The sequence below is a fragment of the Fragaria vesca genome, linkage group LG7 (assembly GCF_000184155.1).
Source record: "Fragaria vesca subsp. vesca linkage group LG7, FraVesHawaii_1.0, whole genome shotgun sequence".
NCBI classification, from domain to species: Eukaryota; Viridiplantae; Streptophyta; class Magnoliopsida; order Rosales; family Rosaceae; genus Fragaria; species Fragaria vesca.
Window position 1 is genome coordinate 4482888 of NC_020497.1, and position 23552 is coordinate 4506439.

Here is a 23552-nt window from a genome sequence, read left to right on the forward strand (position 1 = left end):
AGGTTTAGCTGGGAGGAACGACGGTCTTCTGCTGGGATGACGACGGAGGTGTAGTTGTGGATTTTCAGGATCCACCGTTGGATTCAACCCCAGAAAACGAAGATCGATGAGAGAGATGGTGGAGATATACCCAGACCGAAACACCAGTTTCTCACAGTTCTCACTACCTTGACGATTAAAACATAAAACTTAAACGAAACCTGCTCTCTTGTCCACGCGAGACGCGCCAAGCGCGCGTGCCTCTTATCCAAAGTAAAAATTTGTAATTTCACCGCTTGGCCATGTCAGCAGACAGCCGCAGTACTCGAAGCACTGCGTACACAGCAGACGTCCCCTTCGAAATCCTCCCCTTCTTTTCCGAGCGTACTACAGAATTCACTTGGCATCCACGTGACAGTCAACTCCTTGAGGGTCTTAATATACTGAAGCCCATCCGGAACTGCCTTCAATTCTGTGCAGTGATCAATGCACAGTCTGCGGAGACGAGGCATGGCTCCTTTCTCCAACCTCCACTCTTTCAATTCTGGCAACCCTTCAAGGTAAAGAAATTCCAGATTGGGAAATCCTCCGTTCGTGCAAACAAGTGTGTCTGAAGGAAGGCTCGAGAAAACATGACCTTGTAGGTAAAGCACTCTCAAGTGTGGCAGCTTCTCTAGTATTTCTGTCTGGTCTTCTTCCTTCAGTTTAGTGCTAGCCAACTTTATCTTGATGAGGTTTGGAAAGGACAAGAGCTCTTCTGGTAACTTCACGATTCCACCCCTCACTTGCAGCTTGCATATAAGTCGAAACCTTGATAGTATATCACAGTTATGACCATCCATGTCCAGAGATAGAGAACGAAGATGGTGGAATGTTGGACCACTTCTGGATTTCAAGATTTCCTCCAGCTGTTCCAGATATTTTGACAAACCTTGGATGTTTAGTTTCCTAACATTGGATCCAACAAGAGCATTTCACATTTAACATTCACCAAAGTCTGCAAATTGCCCAATGACAGCTTCCCGTCTACTGTGTGCCACGGGGGTAGATATAAATGCCTCAATTGTTCCATCTTCCTGAACACATCTGCAGATATTTTCATATGATAACAACGTAAATCTAGAGTCTGCAAACACACCAAATTAGCTACAGATGATGGCAAGTTTTCTACTGCACTATCTTTTAGACTAAAAAACCGCAAGTGGACCAAATTTCCAATTGTGCTTGGTAACTTTTCGAGTTCTTTCATCTCTTCCAACTTCAAAATTCTAAGCAACTTGAAGTCATTGAATATTGACCGGATGAGTATTTTTTTTCCTGATTTGAATATAGTATGGTGGGGCGAAGTATAAGAGTGACCTGAGGTGACCGTCTCTGGTAGTGGGAACTAAATTATCATAGTATCTGTCCACATAGATTGCCAGTCTTCGAACTCTACCGACTTGTGTTGCGTTGGTTCTCGTCCCAGTAGAAAAATTGACAACATGGGAAAAGTTCTCTTCCTTGGCCTTTAACATGCACAAGTCTCTCATGAGATCATGGAGGTGACATGATTTAATCTTCCCAGTTGAACCAATCTGTCCAACTTGAACAATGCACCTTTGCACCAACTCACTTAAACAGCTATATGATACATCTTCCAATATTTCCGATGATGTCTCAGATATAAACCCTTCTGCCATCCATAAATGAGTCAACAGTTTCACTGGTATCTCATAGTCTTCAGGGAAATGACATAAATATAAGAAACATAATTTTAAGCGATATGGTAGGTTTTCATAACTGCATGCCAATACGCACAATGCACCTCCATATTTTTGACCTTTGTATTCTCGATCAAGATCTGTGCCTCTTCTTATATACACATTGACATTCTCACACACAGTTTCCCACGCATTGACTGTGTCTTTCTTAGATAGCAGTCCTGCAAGCACAATAATCGCTAGTGGTAAACCTGCACAATGGCGAAGCATCTTCTCTCCTAGCTCTTTCTTTGATTTGATTTGAGAGTCTGAAAAATGAAGTAAAAAGAATAAGCACCACATTAATTCATATGAGTTTTAGATATATTTAATGCTAAATGAATCACACCGGCCGAGCCAATTTACTCGAGCTCGTCTAATAAATTGAGTCGAGCCGAACCAAACGTGGGCATAAGAAAAATATTAAAGACAAGCTGAGCTTGAGCAAGAAAATAAAAAATAAATAAAGCTTAAGACAAGCTCCACAAAACAAATGTGAGTTGAAATTGATCACTTTAGTATTTACTTCAGGTACGCTCGAAAAAGCTACCTGTCTCATCCATTTGGGAGAATGCTATCTTCCGAAACAAGTTCCAGGCATCATCCTCGCTCAGTGCATGCGATTGGTAGGCATTTTCCTTTGCAATTGAAGCCAATTCTTGGTTTCGAGTTGTGAGAATGATTCGGCTATTAGTTTCCTGATCATGCGCTGGAAATCCACCCTTCAAAGAGTCCCACACTTCAACTGTCCATATGTCATCAAGCACCACCAGACACTTCTTCTCTCGTTGGAAATCGCAGAGCCGCTGTGCCATTTCATCACAATTTAGATTTAGATTTTCAATTTCTTTTCTTTGCTCGCAGAGCAGCTATAACATCAAACTGTTGAGATACACACACCCAAGCAAAGCAATCGAAATGGCACTGGACTTTCTTGTGACCATAAACCTTCTTTGCAGGAGTGGTCTTCCCCAAGCCCCCCATACCCCAAATGGAAACAATTCGGCAACCTCCCTCTTCTACCAAACGTGTGGCCAACTTCTCTATGTCGTCTCCTAACCCAACAACATCATGATCATCACTAACATGAGAATAGGTTAGTGTGCGTTCTTGTTGGCTCGCAAAAGAATTGGCTCCTTCACTCCCCTTCGTTTGCTTGATGTCATAACTTTGCATAGTCAACCTCAGTTTAGAAAGCTTGGTTGTGATGCTCTCAATTTCTGATCCGATCTTGTAACGATGAACTCCTTCATTCCAGATGCAAGCAAACCTTTTGAGAACGATCATCATACTGCCTCCCCTCCTGATAGCCACTTTCAAGACAAAAGCTTCAATAACATCCTCCAAATCATAAGCAGCTTCTCTAACCTCATTAACCCAAGAGCGCACCACTTCATCATCTTCTTGTCGTGCATCTGCATCTTTCAGAAAGCTTCGCATCAGGAGTAGCTCTCTTTGTGCAAGCTCAACTTGATGGTTAACTTCGGTCAGGAAGTTAGCTTGCTGAATCATGAAGTTTCCTAGCGGCTTGAGCCCTTCGATCACCATCGAAACTACAGCCTCAGCCATAGCTGGACAAATTTCTTGCCGGAGGAAAAACAAGTGTATCAGCTTAGAACAATCAACCGGCCAGCTTTGACGTATAGTAATCACGAGGTATCAAAAGATTAGAACAATCTGACGTGTTTGATTCAAGTGGCCTGCTAATTTTCAAAACAATCTTACCTAATCTTCATGTCATTACACTCCATAAATATGCAAATTGCATTAAGAGAACCGTGGATTTGTCATCCTGTCAAGTGTTCGTTTTTAATATAATTTAGGTTAACGACTTGAAGAAAAAGAAAACAAAATAGAAATTAAGAGACTGATCTTGTCTAGTACTGTTTGGTTCAGTTCCATACTTCCATTTGGATTTTTGTTTGAAGCCTCGTATATATTCCTGGTTTCATGGCGGCAAAGGTTGCCGCAAACTGTGATTATTATCTACTGTGACTCATCAATACCCTAACAGCCTTGGGAGAAATTGAAAACACAGGGATAAACGAGTGAAAATCAGAGCAACATTAATTTGTGAGCTAAGTACAGCAAACAGTTCTATATATATGTTCGTCATCAACAGTCATATTAAGGTCACCTAAACTACAACCCAATCCACGGCTTAGGGCGACAAATCACCAAAACTAATGATCTAGCAAGAGAAGATGAAAATACTGCCCCACCGTGTAACATTACAAGATCTCTACCTTCGCCAACCATTTATTTTCAAAATAAAAGTGAAGGTGTTGATGTGGATTCTAATCATTTCCATCGACAGAAAGCAATGTGTTGAGTCCGTCATAGAACCAACAGTCAAATGAAAGTACCTTTCCGATCAAGTCACATAAGCATCCTCCCATGGAAGGAGCCAAGGGAAATCCCATGTTAGATTACACAAATACAATCACCTGGAGGCTCATAACTCAACTATTAACACAAATTTTATGAGAAAAACCAACAAAACCATAGAAAGGGAATATGAAAAGAAAGAAAAAAAAGAGAGAACATTTTACAACTTTCAAGCGGACCAAATTGATACAAACCTCCTAGGCGAGAAATAGTTCGCAATAAGAATGTTAGGCTTCTCATACTCTCATGTTCCGGTCTAGTCAAGCCAGCGTGTTACCCCATCATCTTCTCCTACAGTGGCCAGAATCTCAATGCTTACATCCAATACAGCCTACAGGTCTATAAATCCAAAAGGTGAGGGAAAAGAGTTGGCAGCAAACACTAGAATCTCATTGAAGTCACAAGGATCATGAGCTTTATATCAGCTAAAGCAACTGATAACAGTATATTGTTCAATCTCAAGTAGAAGCAGCAAATCATAATAGGGTAATTATAAAGTTGCCTTAAAGAAGACATCACAATTTACAGATTAAGATGCAAATTTCAGCATGGTGTTGAAATCTGTTCAGCAGTTTGTTATCTTCCTAGACATAATCAAATGAAGCACAAAGTGCTTACATTTCGGGATTCCTTTTGATCGTTGTTGACTAGTCTAAAGTTTTGGGGATAGGAGAAGACTATTACTCTTGCTATGCATCTGTTATTATATTCTAGTGAAAGAACATGGAAGCATATGCCACAAAGTAAATATACATACCAGTGGATTTCTACAGTTAACCAGCCTACACTCATCCAGAGAACCTTCCAACATCCAACTCTCCCAAACATCAAAACTGTGACTTGCGAATACAAATCCCATTCTTCTATTTATCTGCAATATGAAAATAACACATGATTTTAATCCCAAACATGTAGTGGCATTTACAGTTCCAGGTCAACTTATGCACAATTATTACCGCACCAAACTTCGTGGAAGGAGAAATCAAAAACAATGCTTGTGGGGTAAGTTCAACCATGCACGGAGCAAAATTATTACCTGCAATAACTTTCCACCAGCGGAAAAAGATCGCAATCCAAATGTATCCTACAGGAAGGAACCAATACTTCAATATCACTGAAGCAAATCACAACACAAATGTGTTATCAGTTTATCACTATAGGCATAATTTGAAAAATATCAAAATTAAATACAAAAGAAAAGGACTAAGTTCTTGCATTCTAACCTTGCTTCTGATTACAATGAGGAACTGAGCTGCAGGGTCCCTTTTTGTTACATTTGACATGGTATCTAGGAACCAACCACCACCTTTAACTCTTTGCCTTGCAACATGAAGACTGGGGCCATCTCTTGCATATAGAGCTACAACATAGCCATCCTTCCACAAAATTGAAGATAGATTTGAGAGGATGTAAATTAGGCTCTTAATAATTTTCAGAAACTGATACATCACATCTTAATCTCCCATGCGAATGATGATCATTAGCTATTGGCATGAATGACATCAATTGTCACTTTTGGAATTTTGGTAACTCGTACAATATCACAGAAACATGATTAAAAGTAAGGATGGGAAAGCAGAGGGCGGAACCTGCGAAACCACTATGACCTAATAACCTAGCAAGGGCATCAGCTAAGAAATTAGCCTCTCTCCGAACATGATTAACTGAGGGAAAAAAAATCAGTTCCTAGTTTTTTTTGAAAGTAAAATCAGTTCCTAGTTGTTCCGTGGCCAATTTCTGAAAGCTTGCGTAGCTTCCCCCTGCAACAAACCATACCATGCCATCAGATCATGTAGTAGCTAGATAAATCAATAGGAAGGAATTAAGGAAATGATACAAGGCCAACTTAATCAAACGTACTGTACGCCAATTAATCGATCACATACCATAGTTCCTCAAGTCCCAAGTGCCCGGAATAACTTGAACATCTGCGTCTTCCACTCTTCCTCGATCACCAGCCTCGACGAGTACTAGTTCCTGTTATAGTAAGAAACGGCACATGTTTGATTTTGTGGAAGTCATCCCCGTTTTCCTCAAGTCTTTCGCAAAACTCAATCGGCATCGACCTGAAAGTCCTTGAGAGCAGTAACATATTGAAGCCCATCGGCACCGCGTAATGTACAATCTGCGGAGACGAGGCATGCCTCCTTCCTCCACCCTTCACTCTTTTAATTCTCGCAACTCTTCAAGGTAAAGAAATTCCAGATTGGGAAATCCTCCAATGGTGCAAACAAGTGTGTCTGAAGGAAGGCAGATGAAAACACGATCATGTAGGTAAAGCACTCTCAAGTGTGGCAGCTTCTCTAGTATTTCTGTCTGGTCTTCCTTCAGTTCAGTACGAGACAACTTTATCTTGATGAGGTTTGGAAAGGACAGGAGGTCTCTTGGTAACTCCTCGATTGACCCCTCCAGTTGCAGCTTGTAGATAAATTCAAAGCTTAATAGTATATCCCATGCAGAACTACCATAGAGAATTTCAAGAGACAGAGAACGAAGATGGTGGAATGTGAGGCTACGTCTCGACTTCAATATCTTCTCCAGTTTTTCCCAGTTTCTGAACCCGCCAATACTATCTCTGATGTATAGTTTACTGAGATTGGATAATTCAACAAGGGAATTAAATTCCCACAATAAACATTGACTAACGTCTGCAAATTGCAATCAGTAGCCAACGACAGCTTCCCTCATAAAGTGTACAGCCAGGGTAGATATAAAAGCCTCAACTGTTCCCTTCTGAAACACATTTGGGATTTTCATGATTCCACAATTATCACAACGTAAATCTAGAGTTTGCAAACCCACCAAGTTAGCTACAGATGATGGCAAGTGTTGTACTCCACTATTCTTTAAACTTAAAAACCGCAAGTGAACCAGATTTCCAATTGTACTAGGTAACTTTTCGACCCCTCTCATGTCTTCAAGCTTCAAAACTCTAAGCCACTTGAAGTCATTAAATACAGACCGGACAACTTTTTTATTCCAGATTCGAATGTATTCTGGGCCGATGTATAAGAGTGACCTAAGGTGAGCATCTCTTCTGGTGGGAACTAATTTATCAACTTCGTCGTCCACATAGATTGCTAGTCTTCGAACTCTACTGACTTGTGTTGCGTTGGTTCTGTTCCCTTTTGAAAAATTGATAACCTGGAAAAAGTTCTCCTCTTCAGCCTTTACCATGCACAAGTCTCGCATGAGATAATGGAGACGACATGTTTTAATCTTCCTAGTTAAACCAATCTTTCCAACCTGAACCATGCACCTTTCCACCAACTCACTTAAGCAGCTATATGATATGTCTTCCAACATTTCTGATGATGTCGAAGATATAAAACCTTCTGCCATCCAGAAATGAGTTATTCGTTTCACTGGTATCTCATAGTCTTCAGGAAAGTGGCATAAATATAGAAAACATAACTTCAAGCGATATGAAAGGTTTTCATAACTCAATGCCAATACCCATAATGCACCTCTATCGTTTTGACCTTTGTATTCTCGATCAAGATCTTTTCCTCTTCTTATATACTCATTGACATTCTCACTTACAGTTTCCCACTCATTGACTGTGTCTTTCTTAGATAGCAGTCCTGCAAGCACAACAATCGCTAGTGGTAAACCTGCACAATGGCGAAGCATCTTCTTTCCTAATTCTTCTTTCTTTAATTTGATTTGAGATTCTGCAAAATGAAGTAAATAGAATAAGCACCAAGATCAGATGAATTCCGTACATACGTTCAATTTTGGAGAACATATTGCTATCAAGGATACTTCTGACGGGTATGGCCATTTTATAGTACGTAACATTTCTCATACATCAACTATTTTTACCACTTTATGGAATTGCTTTACCACTATTCAATTTACCACTTGTACATGGATTCATGTGGTAACTAATATTTTAGTATTTTATGACTTAACTCTACCAATTCAAGGTAATCGTATGCATTTTCCTACAAAAAAAAAAAAAAAATAGATTGTATGCATGAAACCAATTCAGAATTTCCCACACAGCCTATGACAACTATAGATTAAATTTTGATAAGAACGACACAGCTTGGATTTCTCTTCTACTTTATCCTCTCTACAATACGTGATTCACCACTACATTACCTAGTATATATATGAGACTACATGAGAGGTTGCTAGTTGTATGACTGTATATGAAACTAGAATCGATAATACAGAACTCCAGATATATAATAGATAGAGTATGTATATGAGAAAAAAGAAAAAGTTACCAGTCTCATCCGCTTCTGAGAATGCTATCTTCCTGAACAAGCTCCAGGCATCATCCACACTCAGTGCATGCGATTCGTAGGACAAACCATTTTCCTTTGCAATTGAAGCTAATTCTTCGTTGCGAGTTGTGAGAATGATTCGGCTATTAGTTTCCTCATTCACCGGAAATCCACCTTTCAAAGAGTTCCACCCATCAATTGTCCATATGTCATCAAGCACCACCAAACATTTCCTCTCTCGTTGGTAATCATAGAGCAACTGTGCTATTTCATCACTTCTCAGCTCTGCAATTTGCTTTCTTTGCCAATCGGCCGCACCGGTAAGTTTAAAGAAAATTTCTTTCAGAACAGCTATACCCTCAAAACGTTGAGATAAACAGACCCAAGCAAAGCAATCGAAATGGTGCTTGAGTTTCTCGTCATTATAAACCTTCTTTGCAAGAGTGGTCTTCCCGAAGCCCGCCAAAGGGAAACAATTTGGCAGCCTCCCTTTTTGACCAAACGTGTAGTCAACATCTCTATGGCGTCCCCTAACCCAACAACATCATGATCTTCACTGACATGTGGGTAGGTTTGCCTGCGTTCTCTTTGCCTCGCGAAGTAAGAACTGTCAACCTTTGCTTTGCTTGATGTCATAACTTTGCATTGTCAACCTCAGTTTGGAAAGCTTGGTTGTAATGCTCTCAATCTCTGATCCGATCTTGTAACGATGAACTCCTTCATGCCAGATGCAAGCATATCTCTTGAAAACAATCTTCATGCTTCCTCCCCTCTTGAGAACCATATTCAAGACAAAAGATTCAATGACGTCCTCCAAATCATAATTTGCTTCTCTAACCACATTAACCCAAAAGCGCACCACTTCATCATCTTCTTGTCGTTCGTCTGCATCTTTCGGGAAGCTCCACATCAGGAGTAGCTCGCTTTGTGCAAGCTCAACTTGATCATTAAGTTTGGTCAGGAAGTTAGCTTGCTGAATCATGAAGCTTCCAAGGGGTTTGAGCCCTTCGATCACCATCGAAACTACAGCCTCAGCCATAGTTGGAGAAGTCAGTTTGCCTGAAGAAACACAGCTATAAATCAGCTCTCTTTCTTCTTCTGTTTTCTAAATTGATAGCAGTAGCTAGTGATTGTTGAAGTCTCTTCCATTTACATATATATGAACTGCAAGACATGAAGTGTCAACCAATTAAGGTATATTCTCTTACACAACACTACATATACTAAAAGAATAGACTTGATCACAAGCTATCGTGTTCCAACTTGCTTGATCTCCACGTTCGCATCACACAACTTAACGTTACAGTAGTTTACACAGCATATAAACTTGTTACAAACTACAAGCATAAAACACATTGTTGCAATTTGCAAAGAATATCGTCTGAAGAAGTTTGTAATAAAAACTGAAACTAACCTTATCGTACACTCAAAACACACATGCCAAAAGCTCTTTTATCTTTCTTATATAAACATTTTGCAAACATATTGCCAAAAAGAAAAAGAAATCTTTGGCAAAATACAATGAAAAATATATAGCTAGCTTGATTTGAATGCAATTTTTTTATAAAACGAGGGTTGATGCGGCTGCTCTCAAGCCTCGATTAATAACTGCTTAATACAAGGAGGACATTGACCTTAAACGTCTGATTACAATAAGCATCTACAATATGTCTTGAGATAATTTAAGTAATCATTATTCTAATAGAGCAGTACTCTTTGGTGCTTGTTAGAATACTTGTCAGATGTTGATATTATCTCGAGACATACTCGATCTAGGTGCTTATTGTAATCAAGGCTTAGACTCAATGTCCCTTCTTGTATTTAGCAGTTTAATTAATTAAGCCTTAAAGGCAGCGTATCAGCCCTTTATTCAAGAAAAAAAATGCTGCAGGTATAAGATCGATTTCCAATAGCTTCAACTGCAACAACCATGCCATAAGCTATTAAGAATGGTAATGATGAAGCAAGTGGAACATGAATTATAGTTGCTTCAAAGGATCAGAATCAAAGAAAAACGGACATACCATTATCCACAGTAAATTGCTGAGGAGCAGCACAGCTATTAGCTATATATAATTTCCTTTTGGGCTCATTTCTTGCTCAGACCTAATATTTATTAAGAAATAAATTAATAAATATAGATGATAGAATATACTTCAATTAGTAACTCGTTAAAAGCAAAGATGATCAGTTGTTACCTAAAATGTACGCGTTATTGTGATTGGCCCTAGTACCTCTGAAAAATCAACCAGGCAATTCTCATTATGCTGTGTATACAACAATAATAGGATGAAATAATAAAGCAATCAGAAAGCAATACAAAGATCTACAGTATTAATAATGATATGGCGGTATATGACATACCATCATAGAGTTCCCGAGTGTACTCTCTCTTGGTGATTATAACAGAAGGCACATGTTTGATTTTGTAGAATTCCTCCCCTCCTTCGTCAAGCCTGCTACAGAATTCAATAGGCATGCAGTTGAGTACTAATTCCTTGAGGGTAGCAATACGTTGAAGCTCATCTGGAAGTGCCCTCAATCCTTGACAGTTATCAATGATCAATCTGGAAAGACAAGGCATGGCACCTTCTTCCATGGTCCATTCTTGTAATTCTTTGAAGAACCTGACTGAAAGCAATTCAAGACGGGGAAAGCCTCCACCAGAGCAAACCAGTGTGTTTGAGGGCAGGCTGGCGAAAACACGGAAATCAAGGTATAGCACTCTCAACTTTGGCAGCTTTTCTAATAACTCAATCTGGTCTTCCTCCAAATGAGTACCAAACAGTTTCATCTTCACAAGGTTTGGATAGTACGAGAGCTCTGCCGGTAACCGTGTGATGAGTCCGAGCAGTCGCAGTTTATATATGAATGGGAACCTCAATACGATATCTCCTCCACTTTGGTCCACCGTCAGAGTCAGAGATCGGAGGTGATTGAATGTGATGCTTCTAGATTTCAATATCTCATCCAGCTTTTCCAAGTGTTTCGACCCTGCTGGTGCCCTAATGTATAGTTTTGTGAGATTGGATAATTCAGCAACGTCGTTCAAATCACACTCTTCACTGTCAACATTGACTAAGGTCTGCAAGTCGCAAAGCGTAGCCAATGACAGCTTCTCCCCACTGATTCTGTGATGCATAGGCAGATATAAATGTCTCAGCTGCTCCATATTCTTAAACACATTCGAGACTGTCATCACTGTTTTAGAACGTAAATCTAAAGTCTGCATACATATCAGGTTAGCTACACATGATGGCAACTGTTTTATTTCACTATCTTTCACACTTAAATACCTCAAGTCGACTAGATCCCCAATTGCATTCGGTAGCTCTCCGTCCACACATGCTATCAAACTTCAGAACGTTAAGCAACTTGAAGTTCTTGAACACTAGTTGTAAGTCCTTTTTATGTACTCTCCGGATAAAAAATTTAGGAGAAAAGTATAACAAAGACCTAAGATGGCCATCTCTTGTCGGAGTTGATACATTATCTCGTTTGCGCCAATAGATGGCCAGTCTTCGAACCTTACCAATTGGTGCTACCTGCCTAATTCTCATGTTTGCAGAAAGATTGACAATATGGACAAAATTCTCCTCTTTAGCCTTTAACAAGCACAAGTCTCGCATAAGATCATGCAAATGACAACTTTTAATTTTCCCAGATGATCCAACGTCACCGACTTGAACCAACACCTTTCCACCAACTCACTAAAGCAATTATATGATACATCTTCCATCATTTCTGAAGTCGTGGATATAAAACCTTCTGCCATCCATAACTGAGTCAATCTCTTCACCGGTATCTCATAGTCTTCAGGAAAATGTCCCAAATATAAGAAGCATAACTTCAAGCGATATGGTAAGTTGTCATAACTAAGTGCCAAGACCCATGAAGCACCTTCATATTTTGACCTTTGTATTCTTGTTCAAGGTCTGTGCCTCTCCTTATATATACATCAACATTCTTATGCACAGTTTTCCACTCATCAATTGTGTCTTTTCTAGCTAATAGTCCGGCGAGCACGATAATAGCTAATGGCAAACCTACACAATGTTGAAGCATACTCTTTCCCAGTTCTTCCTTCTTTGAATAAATTTGAGAATCTGACAAACAAAGAACAATCGAGCGACACAAAACTAAAGTCAATTTTGCATTCTTGTACAATGTCTATTATGTCATACATTTAAACAATTTGTAGTTTCATGACATATAATAACAAATTGTAGAGAAAATTAATAGGATTAGCCCAAGTAGCAGCAAGTTTTGAAAATTGCATTAGGATAGGCTAGATCCATGGGTCTGTCCTGAGATTTTCTAATCCAACAATCAATTCATATGTATTGCATGAATGTGATGGTATAACACTTAGAAGACATTAACATTCCAGTTGAGAACAAGCTAAGAAGAAGAAAATGCATTGCCAAGTGGAAATGTGGAATGTAGTAGTTTGTACTTTCTATTAGATCAACTCGAAGGATAAATATAAATAGTAAAGAAAAAGAGTTTATGAGAGCATACTTGGATCATTGACTTCAGAGATTGCTATCTTGCGAAACAAGTTCCAGCCTTCATCTGCACTTAGTGCCCGAGATTCATAGAGGAAGTTGTTTCCTCTTGCAAGTGAAGCTACTTCTCTGTTGCGAGTGGTCAGTAATATGCGGCTCTCGGTTTCCTCATTCATTGAAATTCCACCTTTAAAAGAGTTCCATGCATCAAGAGCCCAAATATCATCGAGCACCACCAAACATTTTCTGTCTCGTTGGAAATTGCACAGCCTCTCTGCTATTTCCTCATTACTTAGATTTGCAATTCCTTGTCTTTGCTCATCTGACATGCTGCAAAGTTTCATAAAAATTTCTTTCATAACTGTTGTGTCATCACATTGTTGAGAGATACACACCCAAGCAAAACAATCAAAATAACACTTGACTTTCTTATAATTGAAAATTTGTTTTGCAAGAGTGGTCTTTCCAGAGCCGCCCATGCCCCAAATATAAACAACTCGAGGGCCTTTGTCTTCCACCAAATGCGTAGCTAACATCTCTACGTCATCCCCTAACCCAACAACAACATCCTCAATGACATGGGGATAGGTTAGCCTGCGTTCTCGTTGCCTTGTAGAAGAAGTAGCACCATCATTCCTCCTTTCCTGCTTTATGTCATAGCTTTGCATAGTCAACCTCAGCTTGGACAGCTTGTTAGTAATGCTCTCAATTTCCAATCCGATCTTGTAGTGATCCACTCCTCTGCTAACAAAACAAGCAAACCTTTTGAGAACTACTTTGAAACTTCTTTTCTTCTTGTAAGCTACTTTCAAGACAAAAGATTCAATGGCATCCTCCAAATCATAAGCAGCTTCTCTAATAATATTAAGAAAAAATTTCAGTTTACCTCCCTAATATTTGGTGGCAAAATCAGTTGAGTCCTATACCTTTTTTTTAAATCAGTTCGCCCCTTCAACTTTTGTAAACACATCAGTTTTGTCCAATTTTTGAATTTCCCTTAAAATATGACGTCACCAAACTGACAAGGGGGCCCATTTTTAACAAAAAGTTACAGGACTGAACTGATTTTGACATCAAACATCAAAGATGTAAACTGAATTTAAAAAAAGTTAAAGGGGCGAACTGATTTTAAAAAAAGTTGCAGGACTGAACTGATTTTGACATCAAAGATTAGGGGGGTAAACTGAATTTAATTCTAATATTAACCCATAACCGTACCACTTCCTCATTTTCTTGTCGTGCATCTGCATCTTTCAGGAAGCCTTGCATCAAGAGTAGCTCACTTTGTGCATCAAGAGTAGCTCACTTTGTGCAAGCTCAACTTGATCGCCAACTTCATTGAAGAACTTAGCTTTCTCAATCATCATGCTTCCGAGCGGCCTGAGCTCGTGGATCACCATTGAAACGACAGCTTCAGCCATTGTGGAGAAGTCAGCTACACCAATTTTCTCTCTTCAATCTGTTTTCTAGATTGACAAATTCCAGTGGAGATTGATGAAGCCTGTTGGTGTCTGTGAGTGAAATGCATATAAAGTTCTAACCAACTCACTTTCCTTGGCAGATTCCCAACAAGTCTATGCTCAATTAATCGATTTAATGATTTATTATTAGGCAACAGGGAACCAATTGGCCTTAACTAATAGATTGAGTGTAAACACAAGTTATGAAAATTATATTCTAAGCTGCTTCTCAAGTTGCATCATATGGTTCCATTTGACTTTCGTGAATCAATTAGGCTAATTAACAAAACAACCATAGCTAATCTCCTTAGTAGACTTGAAGATGATCATGTTTGAAGCTCAAACTCACCACTTCTACACTTGTTTTAATTTTTAATTAAATATTAAATAACAAAGCAAACTCTCTTCAACAACGCGAATCAAAGAAGTTGAAACTAACCTTTGGGGTATTGTGTTGTTGTTTGTTCTGTGTTCTTCTTTTGTAATAGAAAAGAAGTTGAAACTAAAAACTTGCGGATTGTGGTATTGGGGCGGTAGCAGAATTCCTGAATATTAATCAAAAGCGGCGAAATCAAATTTTTGTTCAAAATAAAATTGGAGGGAGAAGTTCGTGATCAAATGGGTACCTCCCCCAATCTGATTTCATCAAATTGAAACACTGAGAAAACTGGAGAAGCAGGTCTCGGTGTTACTGCTATAAACGACGCATGCCAAATCAAACCCAGGCCAACTCTGCTCTGCAAGTAGAAAATGTTGTAATAGAATCAGATTCCCGAATTGCAATAGATGAAATCAAAGGAAAGAAGCATTCGAATTGGGAAATTTACCTCATTCTATCAATTGGCGCCGGATGTCTCGTGAAGTGAACCAAGCAGCAGATCGCTTGGCCTCACTTGCCTTTGTAGACACAGTTTATAATCAACTCCTTCCGCTTGTCACTCGTGATGACACTACGGCAAAGCTAGAGAAAGACCTTCTCTGAGAGCAGAGGCTTCAGCTAAAAGGTACATGAGGAGCATAGTTTTCTTGGAACCAACAAGAATGAGGCAACCCCTAGTATCTCTCTGATAAAGACATAAATTTGTCTCACAAAGCCATCGATGTTGAGCTTTGCAAAGACAGGCGTTGGGGGGAAGGTCGTGAATCTTTTCAAGTTCTGGGGACTAGGATGATGCACTAGAGAAAAGAAAAATATATAGGTAGTCAAGAAGGAAAAGCGAAGTACCATCCGGCAGTAACATTACAAACCTCTAGCTTTTCCCAGCCAAATATTTTCCCCAGGAAAGTGTGTTAGCATTGTGGACATGACCATTGACAGGAAGCGATGTGATAAGTCAGCAATAAAACTAACAATCAAATGAAACCTCCTTTACCAGTCAGTTACATAACTGTTCCTCCAATGGAATTTCCCATGTAAGATTACACAAATACATTCACCTGGAGGCTTATCAACTCAACTTCGAACACGAATATGATGAAAACAGACGAAACCATAAGCAAGAAATGGAGGCAGTAAAAAATAAACAGAAACAACACTTTACAACTTTCAAGCAGATTCAAATTGATACAAACCTCCCAAGGAGGCAAAAATAAAATTGGAAAACAGGAATGTTAGGCTTCTTATACTCTCATGTTCCAGTCTAATCAAGCCAGCGTGTTACCCCATCATCTTCCCCTACAGTGGCCAGAATCTCGATGCTTACATCCAAAACAGCCTACAGGTTAATAAATCTAAGAGGTGAGGATAAAAATTGGTCGCAAATACTAAATTAAAGGTGCAAAGATCATGAGCTGTAAGCAACTATTAACCATAAAATCTTCAATCTCAAGTAGAAACAGCAAATCATATAAGCTCATTAAAATGTTGCCCTGAAAACGACATCACAAGTTAAAATGCAAATTTAAGCATAGAGTTGAAATCTACTATGCTGTTTTTAACCCCTAAACATATTTAAAAGACGCACACAGCCCTACATTCAGAATTCCTTTACACCATAGATCTATCTTTGTTGACATGTAGTTTCAGGAGGGGGAGGAGACCATTACTCTTGTTAATGCATCTGTTTCAAATTGCAGTGAAAGAACATGGAAGCATATGCAACAAAGTAAAAGTACATACCAGTGGATTTCTACAGTTAACAAGCCTACACTCATCCAGAGAACCTTCCAACATCCAACTCTCCCAAACATCAAAACTGTGACTTGCGAATACAAATTCCATTCTTCTATTTATCTGCAATAAATAGCATATTATTTTAATCCCAACCATGAATTGGCATTTAAGATTCCAGGTCAGCTTATGCGCAATGTTACATCACTCAAACTTCCTGGAATAACAAAATCAACAAAGAGATGGTATGGGGTCCAGTTCAACCATGCAGAATTCAAAATATTACCTGCAGTAACTTCCCACCAGCAGCAAAAGATCGCAAACCAATTGTATCCTACAACAATGAACCAATAATTCAATATCACGAAAGCAGATTATAAAATGTGAAAAATAGGCTACATTTTGAATCTAAAAGAAAAGGACTAAGTTCTTGCATTCTAACCTTGCTTCTGATTACAATGAGGAACTGAGCCGCAGGATCCCTTTTTGTTACATTTGACATGGTATCTAGGAACCAACCACCACCTTTAACTCTTTGCCTTGCCACATGAAGACTGGGGCCATCTCTTGCATACAGAGCTACAACATAGCCATCCTTCAACAATTCACCAGGCTTTCCACTCAGCCTCTTTCTAGATTTTAGTAGCTGGTCAGACGGCGATTCTTGCATTGATTCTATAGGTGTTTTCCTACTTCTCGAGTCTTCAGGGGAAGCAAACCGAGAACCGGAACTTAACGCTTGATCTGTGCCACTCATAGTTGTATCTTCCTCTCGCTGCGAGGTACTTTCTTTTTCTAGTAAAGGTTCATCTGATTTTTTCTGAGATTTCTGATGTGTGTGCCTCTTTTTCGCTTTCTTACCTGATCTACTTCGTCTTCCATCAGACCGAGTAATTGAATTTTGAGATAAACCCGAACCTTGCTGGCTAGAAGACTCCTTGGATTGATTGATTTCTTTATTCTGGGAGCTTTCTGGACTTGCATGGCTAACTTCAGTTAATTGCTGGACAACGGCTAGCTGTAGGGGATTTTCTTGCTCCAGTTTATCAGAGTGTTCATTTTCATCACCTATTTCGCTTTCCTCATCCTCATCAGATACAACATTATTTGGAACAACCCCATCGAAGAAGAATGTCTGCAATACAGAGATTGCTTTCTCCCTTATCTCCAGCCATACTTCTTCACTATAATCTGCACTGTGCGGAAGTATCAACACATTGGGCATCTCCTTTACCTGAAGTAAACCAATGACAATATATATCTCAGGAACACCCTGGTACATTAACTTGCTACTCCATACATCTTTCAGATATGGTACCACTGTACAGTAAGGAAGGAAAACGAAAACAGTATCACTAATACTGATCACATACGCACATCCATAAAAAGGCGTTCTTTCCCATCCCATCCCCGTTTAATGGGCATATGCGCATAAGTTGTTAAATGTAAACAACACTGCCAAACCCAATAATCAGGCAACAGCGCAACATGGCCAACATACATGATCAAGGAAACATTGTTGATAAAGAATGATAAACTTTTATATTAAGCAATAGGGAAACAGGGCAAGGATGGAATGAAAACCATGACAGAAGATTAAGGGAATGAAAACTGATTTAGACATGCATAGACCAAAGAGTTATCATACGGTGAAACATAACATGATTTAGAGATTTCAGAAAAAAGGTATAGAAGAGGCTATAAACATGTCTTGTCTCTTTGTTCCTTTGGCAGAAGAAAAATCTGTTATCAGAAATGGGACAGCAATACACCCCACTCACTTGATAAGAAAGTATTGCCCTTTTTCTTTTGCTAACACAAGAAACAGGAGACTATTCCTTCAATGGAGAAAAACAGGTACTATAAAGGGAGCTGAAAAGCAAACTCAAGCAGTCAAGCACAATACTTGCCAAGAAATTGACACAACCTATGTTAACAAGTCCATAACCAATAACTAGTGAACATACCCATGCTTCCATCCATTGCGGCCCTTCAGCACCATCTAAAGCACACCCAGCTAAAGTTCCATCAATCAAAAGCTGTTTCACAAAACAATCATCCAACAGCTGACTGCTACCTGTGTTTACAAGGAATGCTCCTGCACAAGAGAAAATATCATTATTCTATGCAAAAAAATGAAAATAACAAAAAGAAGAAAGAACCAAATGTGGTCCTAAAACAGGAACCAAAACGGAAGAAAATATACCAGGCTTTACATGCTGTAGGCATTCAGCATTGAGAATCTGAACTGTTTCATTCGTCACAGCACAATGAAGCGAAATGAGATCACTCGCAGCTAGCAAGTCATTTAGAGTATCCATCTTTCGAGCGGCAGAAGGAAAGCCATAAGATCTACTCAATGTTCCGCTCACCTGAATGAATGCATTTAAACAGAAACATCAATACAAACACGCAAAAGGGGTTTGGAACTAGAAAATGCATCAGGAAAATCTTTCAATCACCATCAATCTTTACTAAGCTCAAAATATTGATTCGCAAACCTCTAGCATTGCATTCAAAACTTCATAACATACTTGCAACGAAAATTACTTCCAACTTGGACTAAGCTAATTCGAAACTTAAAGAAGTATATATGATCGAATCAGTACCTCTACATCAAAATAGAGCACGCTCATCTTGAAGGCCAAGCTCCTAGTAGCCAGAGACCTCGCCGCCGCAGATCTACCAATAATCCCCAAAACCAAGCCCCGGCACCGCCTCATCCCCCGGCAAAGCGGCTGAACCGAACCAAGCCACCCGGAAGCCGAAAGAGTCTGGCGCGAGAGCAAGTGCGTCCTCCTCAACAACCCTAGAAACAGCGCCATAACAGTATCGGCGATCTCCTCCGCGCGGGAGGTGTCCACGTGGACGAGCCGGAGCCCGAGGTCGGCGGCGAGAGCCGAATCCGTAGCCCGGTCAGCAGAGCCAAGGCAGAGAATAAGCTGATACGGACGCAGCCGACGCTGCGCGGCGCGTGGGAGGTACGCGAGGGATTGGAGAAGCACGGCGGAGGCGGACTCGATCCTGCCGTCGGCCAAGCGGCTGAGAGGGACGTGTTCCACGGCGGCGACGCCGGAGAGGCAGTCTTGCTCCATGGCGAAGTCGTCGATGCAGTTGAGAGTGACGACGAGGGGGAGCGACGGCGGCGTTGTTTGGGTGGTGCGGTGGTGGGACATTGTGGCGGGGGATCCGATGCCGGCGGTGGTGCTCATCTTTTTGGGGCTGTTTAGGGTTTAGGCTGGTAGGGAAGTTGTAATTTTGGTCATTTCTGAGGGTTAAGGTAGAGAGTGAGGGATTCCATTTGGTTGTGGAGAGTTGGAGAGCTTCGGAGTTCAATTCTTCACTACCCTCTGCTGAGATCCAGACCCACTAGTCCCTCTCTGTTCGGCTATTTCGCGCTCTGTTCACTACTCATAGTTTCACGTGTGCCCCTGTCTTTTTGGTTATTTCCATTTGTATACTTTCTCTTTTAATTTAGTCACTCTTTATTCAATTGTCATAGGCTCATTTGGGACTAGAATATACGGTAATACGGAATTACGGATATACGGATATTCCTACCTCCCTTTCAACTGTTCATGGTTAACAATGCTTAGAGTTCGTGATGAAAATTTTAAATCCGAAATATCGTATGGGAAACTTCTAACGTGGACTTTATAATGAGGACCAAATGAAGACTTTTGAATGAACGGTTAGATGACTATTTTAAGTTTTAGTTGATATTTTCAAATTTTAACATGCACATCATCCAACTGTTCATTCAATCATCCAACTGTTCATTCAAAAATTATCACTTAATCCTCATTATAAAGTCCTCTCCTAGTATCACATCGATAACTTTGTGAGTTCAAGCATCACTTACAAGAGAGAAGGGGAAGAGGAAAACCATGCCACCATGACCTTTCAATTGTTTCACTTTCGTGTCAATTGTCTGTTGGAGGCGGTTGGCGTCATCTAAAGACTGGTCATGGTGAAAGGCGAAAAAGTTGCACATTTGATCTCGTCCGTTAAGTGAATGTTACAAGCAAGAAAATTTCAGCATACTGTATAATATCAGGAATCTGTGTCCTGCTACAAGGTATATTGTGATTATAATTCATGAACACTCACAAAGTCACAAGCAAGCACAAACACAACTCTGACTGTGGAACATTGTACAAGTCAGTGAGCTTATTTCGACAACATGCCCACTGCTTGCTCAAAACTACTTTTATTTGAACAGAGTGAGACAAAAGAACACTACAAGTGAAGAAACTATCTACAAAACCAACCATTGTCTGAACTCCCAAACTGAATAAAAAAAAAGACACCACCTTCTACAAGATATGAAAAAATTTAAATAGATACATCTTCTAGAAAGCAAACTCAAACCTCATACCCATGATTTAGGCCGGAAGCTAAGCCTGCCTTGCTTTTTTCCTACAGCTCCATAAGATCTCCAAACCTTATTATATGTTTGCGTCTCTGAAGGCTGAGCTACAACTGAAGCTGCAAATCCGCATTACAACCATCTCTATGCTTCATATGATACAACATATTCGTGGTCCAGTACACGGCAACCTTAGGTGTGAAAACTGTGAGATAAAGAACTTGGGCATCCTTTGTAAGAGCATTACGTAAACATGAAACTATTAAACAGAAAAACTGTACAGAACCTCCAACCCCTCTACAAAAACTCATGCTCAACAGATTCATGCTGATCTCACTTCCTACTCCACAATCTTCAAATACTTCATGCCTTGTTATATTTCCCTCAACTTTCCGTCAGGCATTTTTCCTTTCTCCTGTAATTTGTGAACCATAACCAACCTCCAATTCATAAGATTCACTTTAGAGAAACCTCCTCCTGAAATTACTAGTAGTCGCTTGATAGGAACGCATGAGCAGTCCAACACCAATCCCTATTCCAAGGCACATCCCAAGGCCAATTCCAACACCAACTCTAACACCAGCATTAAACCAGGTGAGTTGACCATCTTCACCCATGTACATTTCATCAGAGTAGAAACCATGTCCTATCTTCCCATCTGATTCATACTCATCGATTTCAGATTCTGTCATCTGCATAGACCAAATCAAGGACTCGAAGTCAGTTATGAAACAAACAGAAAATAGTTGTATCTAAATGAAGGACCAAATCATTAGTACAGGAACAAAGATTAAAATATTAGTACAAAGCTTGGAATTTATAGGAAAGCCTTAACACTAGAAAAGCATAAAGGAAAAACTCTTGCTCCATCAGATTGCATTGCAAATTGAAGCTTTAACAAGATGAGTTGGCAAAGCCCCAACACAGTACAAGTTATTATATACATATGCACCTGTAAGTAAGCTAAAAGAGTTGAAGGCCTCTTGGCTGCAGATGAACTTACAAAGTGCCAACTATTATTTCACTGCTGAACCTTTAGTTGGAACAGGAGTTATTGCATTTTGTTAAGCAAGTTCTCAACAGAAATATAGGCACAGGTTTTGTAGGAGTCAGTAGACCAAACTTTGAGAAATAAATGCAAACGCAAATGGGAATAACTAAATACCTATTCCGTATGGTAGCAATCACTTGTTGAATGGGAGGGTAAAACTATCGATTCATCATTCCACTTCAACATAACCACTTGATTAACACATACATTTTCAGATTAACAATACAACTACAATTTTTCTTTCCATCATATATGTAACAAGTAACACAGTGATGCACGGAGCATTATAGAGCCTCAAAGTACCTTACTACAATTTCCACATACTAGAAAACACACCATAAACTATGCATCCATAATCACACATTGTTCAAAGTTCAAACATTAATCCAAACTCTCTACCATCACCCCGCCAAGTTCCCACAAGATTATCGAAATCATGCTTCAAAATTCAAAATTGCCCAAACAAACAAACCAAACTTTAGCAACAAAATTTCAATACCTGCACTTTTCGCTGCCGAATTAGCCCATTCTTACTATTCTCCTTCCCAACCTCCTCCTCCTCGGGAATAGCATCCAGCGTGGCATGCCTCGGGCACTTCCGCCTGGGACTAACCTGTATCGTCTTTGTCAAAATCACCGGCACACCGGAGCAGCACCCGGCGATATAAACCTCTATAGACGGCGCCGAAACCCCAAGCTTCGGCCGGAAAAACGCCGAAGAGCCGGAACTAATCGACGCCGCCATATAACAATCCATACTCCAACCCGTCTTCGAATCATTCTCCATCCCTACATTCCCGTTAAGCCAAACGCCCTCCATTCTCTCCAACGACCCGCACAGCACCATGTCATTATTCTCATACACCTCAAACTCCACCCCGCCGGTGACCCTCACGCTGTCGGTGGCCACGTACGTCACCTCCGACGACTCCTTATCCAACCTGTCGCGTCGTAGCGTCAGCGACGCCGTCTCCGAGTTCGGAATCCTGGCGCCGTTGATCTCGAGAGAGACGCCAATCTCGCGGCGGAGGGAGCAGAGCGTGAGGTGGTCCGGCACGCTGTCGATGACGCACGGCGCGATCCGGACGTAGAAGAGACGGATTTCGAACCAGGCCGAGTGCGTGAGGGACGGCCCATTCAGCATCTGGTACGAGCTCGCGGCCTTCGTCTTCGCCGCCACGGACGGCGGCGGCTCCTTCTCAATCTGCGGCTCCATGAACAAAAAAAAAAAAAAAAAACCCTAATTACACTAATCGGAATCGGCGGAATTGAGAAAGCTAGGTTTTTTTCCGGTTCTGATTTCGGACAAGAAAAATAAAAATGGAAAAGAAAAGGGGAAATTAGAGCTTGTGAGGCATTGAGATTTTCGAGCAAAGTAAGGAGGTTGTTGCGGAGAGCAGGGTTGGGGTTTTTCTTTTTTTTTTTTTTGGTGGGGGGAAAATGAGAAATAAGGTTTTGGGTGGAGATATTTTTCCACGTCGGTTTTCGGCGACGGAGTCAACCATGCGAGACACGCGTCGTTGAGGCTGTCTTAACAAGTGAACGGCCCCGAGCTAGAAAAAACAAAAAGGAACTGACATGCAACAATAAATACTGAAAAATAGTTACAACGTACAAGTACAACTACGGCATACGGTGGCGTATTGCGTTTTAATTAAGGAGAAATTTATTAATTTCTGTTTTCAATATTTGGAGGGTAAGACCGTAAGA

General features: G+C 40.2%; 5 protein-coding genes across 7 annotated transcripts in view; all 5 read right to left on the reverse strand.

The window, feature by feature from the left end:
- LOC101305802 (probable disease resistance protein RF45-like) overlaps window positions 1–3290 on the reverse strand; it is a 19718-nt gene extending 16428 nt beyond the window's left edge. The window contains exons 1-6 of the mRNA XM_004308292.1: window positions 2622–3290; window positions 2272–2527; window positions 1787–1990; window positions 1339–1699; window positions 988–1065; window positions 294–927 (exon numbers count right to left, since the gene is read on the reverse strand). Coding sequence (XP_004308340.1) covers window positions 294–927; window positions 988–1065; window positions 1339–1699; window positions 1787–1990; window positions 2272–2527; window positions 2622–3290 — 2202 coding nt within the window. The remainder of the gene's footprint in view (window positions 1–293; window positions 928–987; window positions 1066–1338; window positions 1700–1786; window positions 1991–2271; window positions 2528–2621) is intronic.
- Window positions 3291–4365: 1075 nt separating this feature from the next.
- Window positions 4366–7893, reverse strand: LOC101306093 (probable disease resistance protein RXW24L-like). The gene is made up of 7 exons (XM_004308293.1): window positions 7839–7893; window positions 6807–7783; window positions 5996–6086; window positions 5333–5469; window positions 5146–5193; window positions 4867–4980; window positions 4366–4440 (listed from the first exon to the last, which is right to left on the reverse strand). The coding sequence occupies exons 1-7, from the start codon at window positions 7891–7893 to the stop codon at window positions 4366–4368; spliced, it is 1497 nt and encodes a 498-aa protein (XP_004308341.1).
- Window positions 7894–8473: 580 nt separating this feature from the next.
- Window positions 8474–11346, reverse strand: LOC101310155 (putative disease resistance protein At1g50180-like). Of its 3 annotated transcripts, none has more exons than XR_185168.1 (4): window positions 10709–11346; window positions 10543–10580; window positions 10369–10450; window positions 8474–9508 (listed from the first exon to the last, which is right to left on the reverse strand). XR_185168.1 is itself a non-coding variant. In XM_004306689.1 (2 exons), exon 2 carries the CDS (start codon window positions 9381–9383, stop codon window positions 8955–8957), a length of 429 nt encoding a protein of 142 aa, XP_004306737.1. In that variant the 5' UTR covers window positions 9384–9508; window positions 10369–10460; the 3' UTR covers window positions 8474–8954. The 3 variants fall into 3 exon arrangements, 1 of the variants encoding a protein (XP_004306737.1); XR_185169.1 differs by having other exon boundaries at window positions 9213–9403; XM_004306689.1 differs by lacking the exons at window positions 10543–10580; window positions 10709–11346 and having other exon boundaries at window positions 10369–10460.
- Window positions 11347–12851: 1505 nt separating this feature from the next.
- Window positions 12852–14273, reverse strand: LOC101306384 (putative disease resistance protein At1g50180-like). The gene is made up of 2 exons (XM_004308294.1): window positions 14136–14273; window positions 12852–13742 (listed from the first exon to the last, which is right to left on the reverse strand). Exons 1-2 carry the CDS (start codon window positions 14271–14273, stop codon window positions 12852–12854), a joined length of 1029 nt encoding a protein of 342 aa, XP_004308342.1.
- Window positions 14274–15661: 1388 nt separating this feature from the next.
- Window positions 15662–23218, reverse strand: LOC101310639 (C-terminal binding protein AN-like). The gene is made up of 9 exons (XM_004306690.1): window positions 22342–23218; window positions 21263–21483; window positions 19032–19629; window positions 18629–18794; window positions 18390–18520; window positions 16865–17656; window positions 16709–16756; window positions 16432–16545; window positions 15662–16027 (listed from the first exon to the last, which is right to left on the reverse strand). The coding sequence occupies exons 1-9, from the start codon at window positions 23056–23058 to the stop codon at window positions 15953–15955; spliced, it is 2862 nt and encodes a 953-aa protein (XP_004306738.1). The 5' UTR covers window positions 23059–23218; the 3' UTR covers window positions 15662–15952.
- Window positions 23219–23552: the final 334 nt, after the last annotated feature.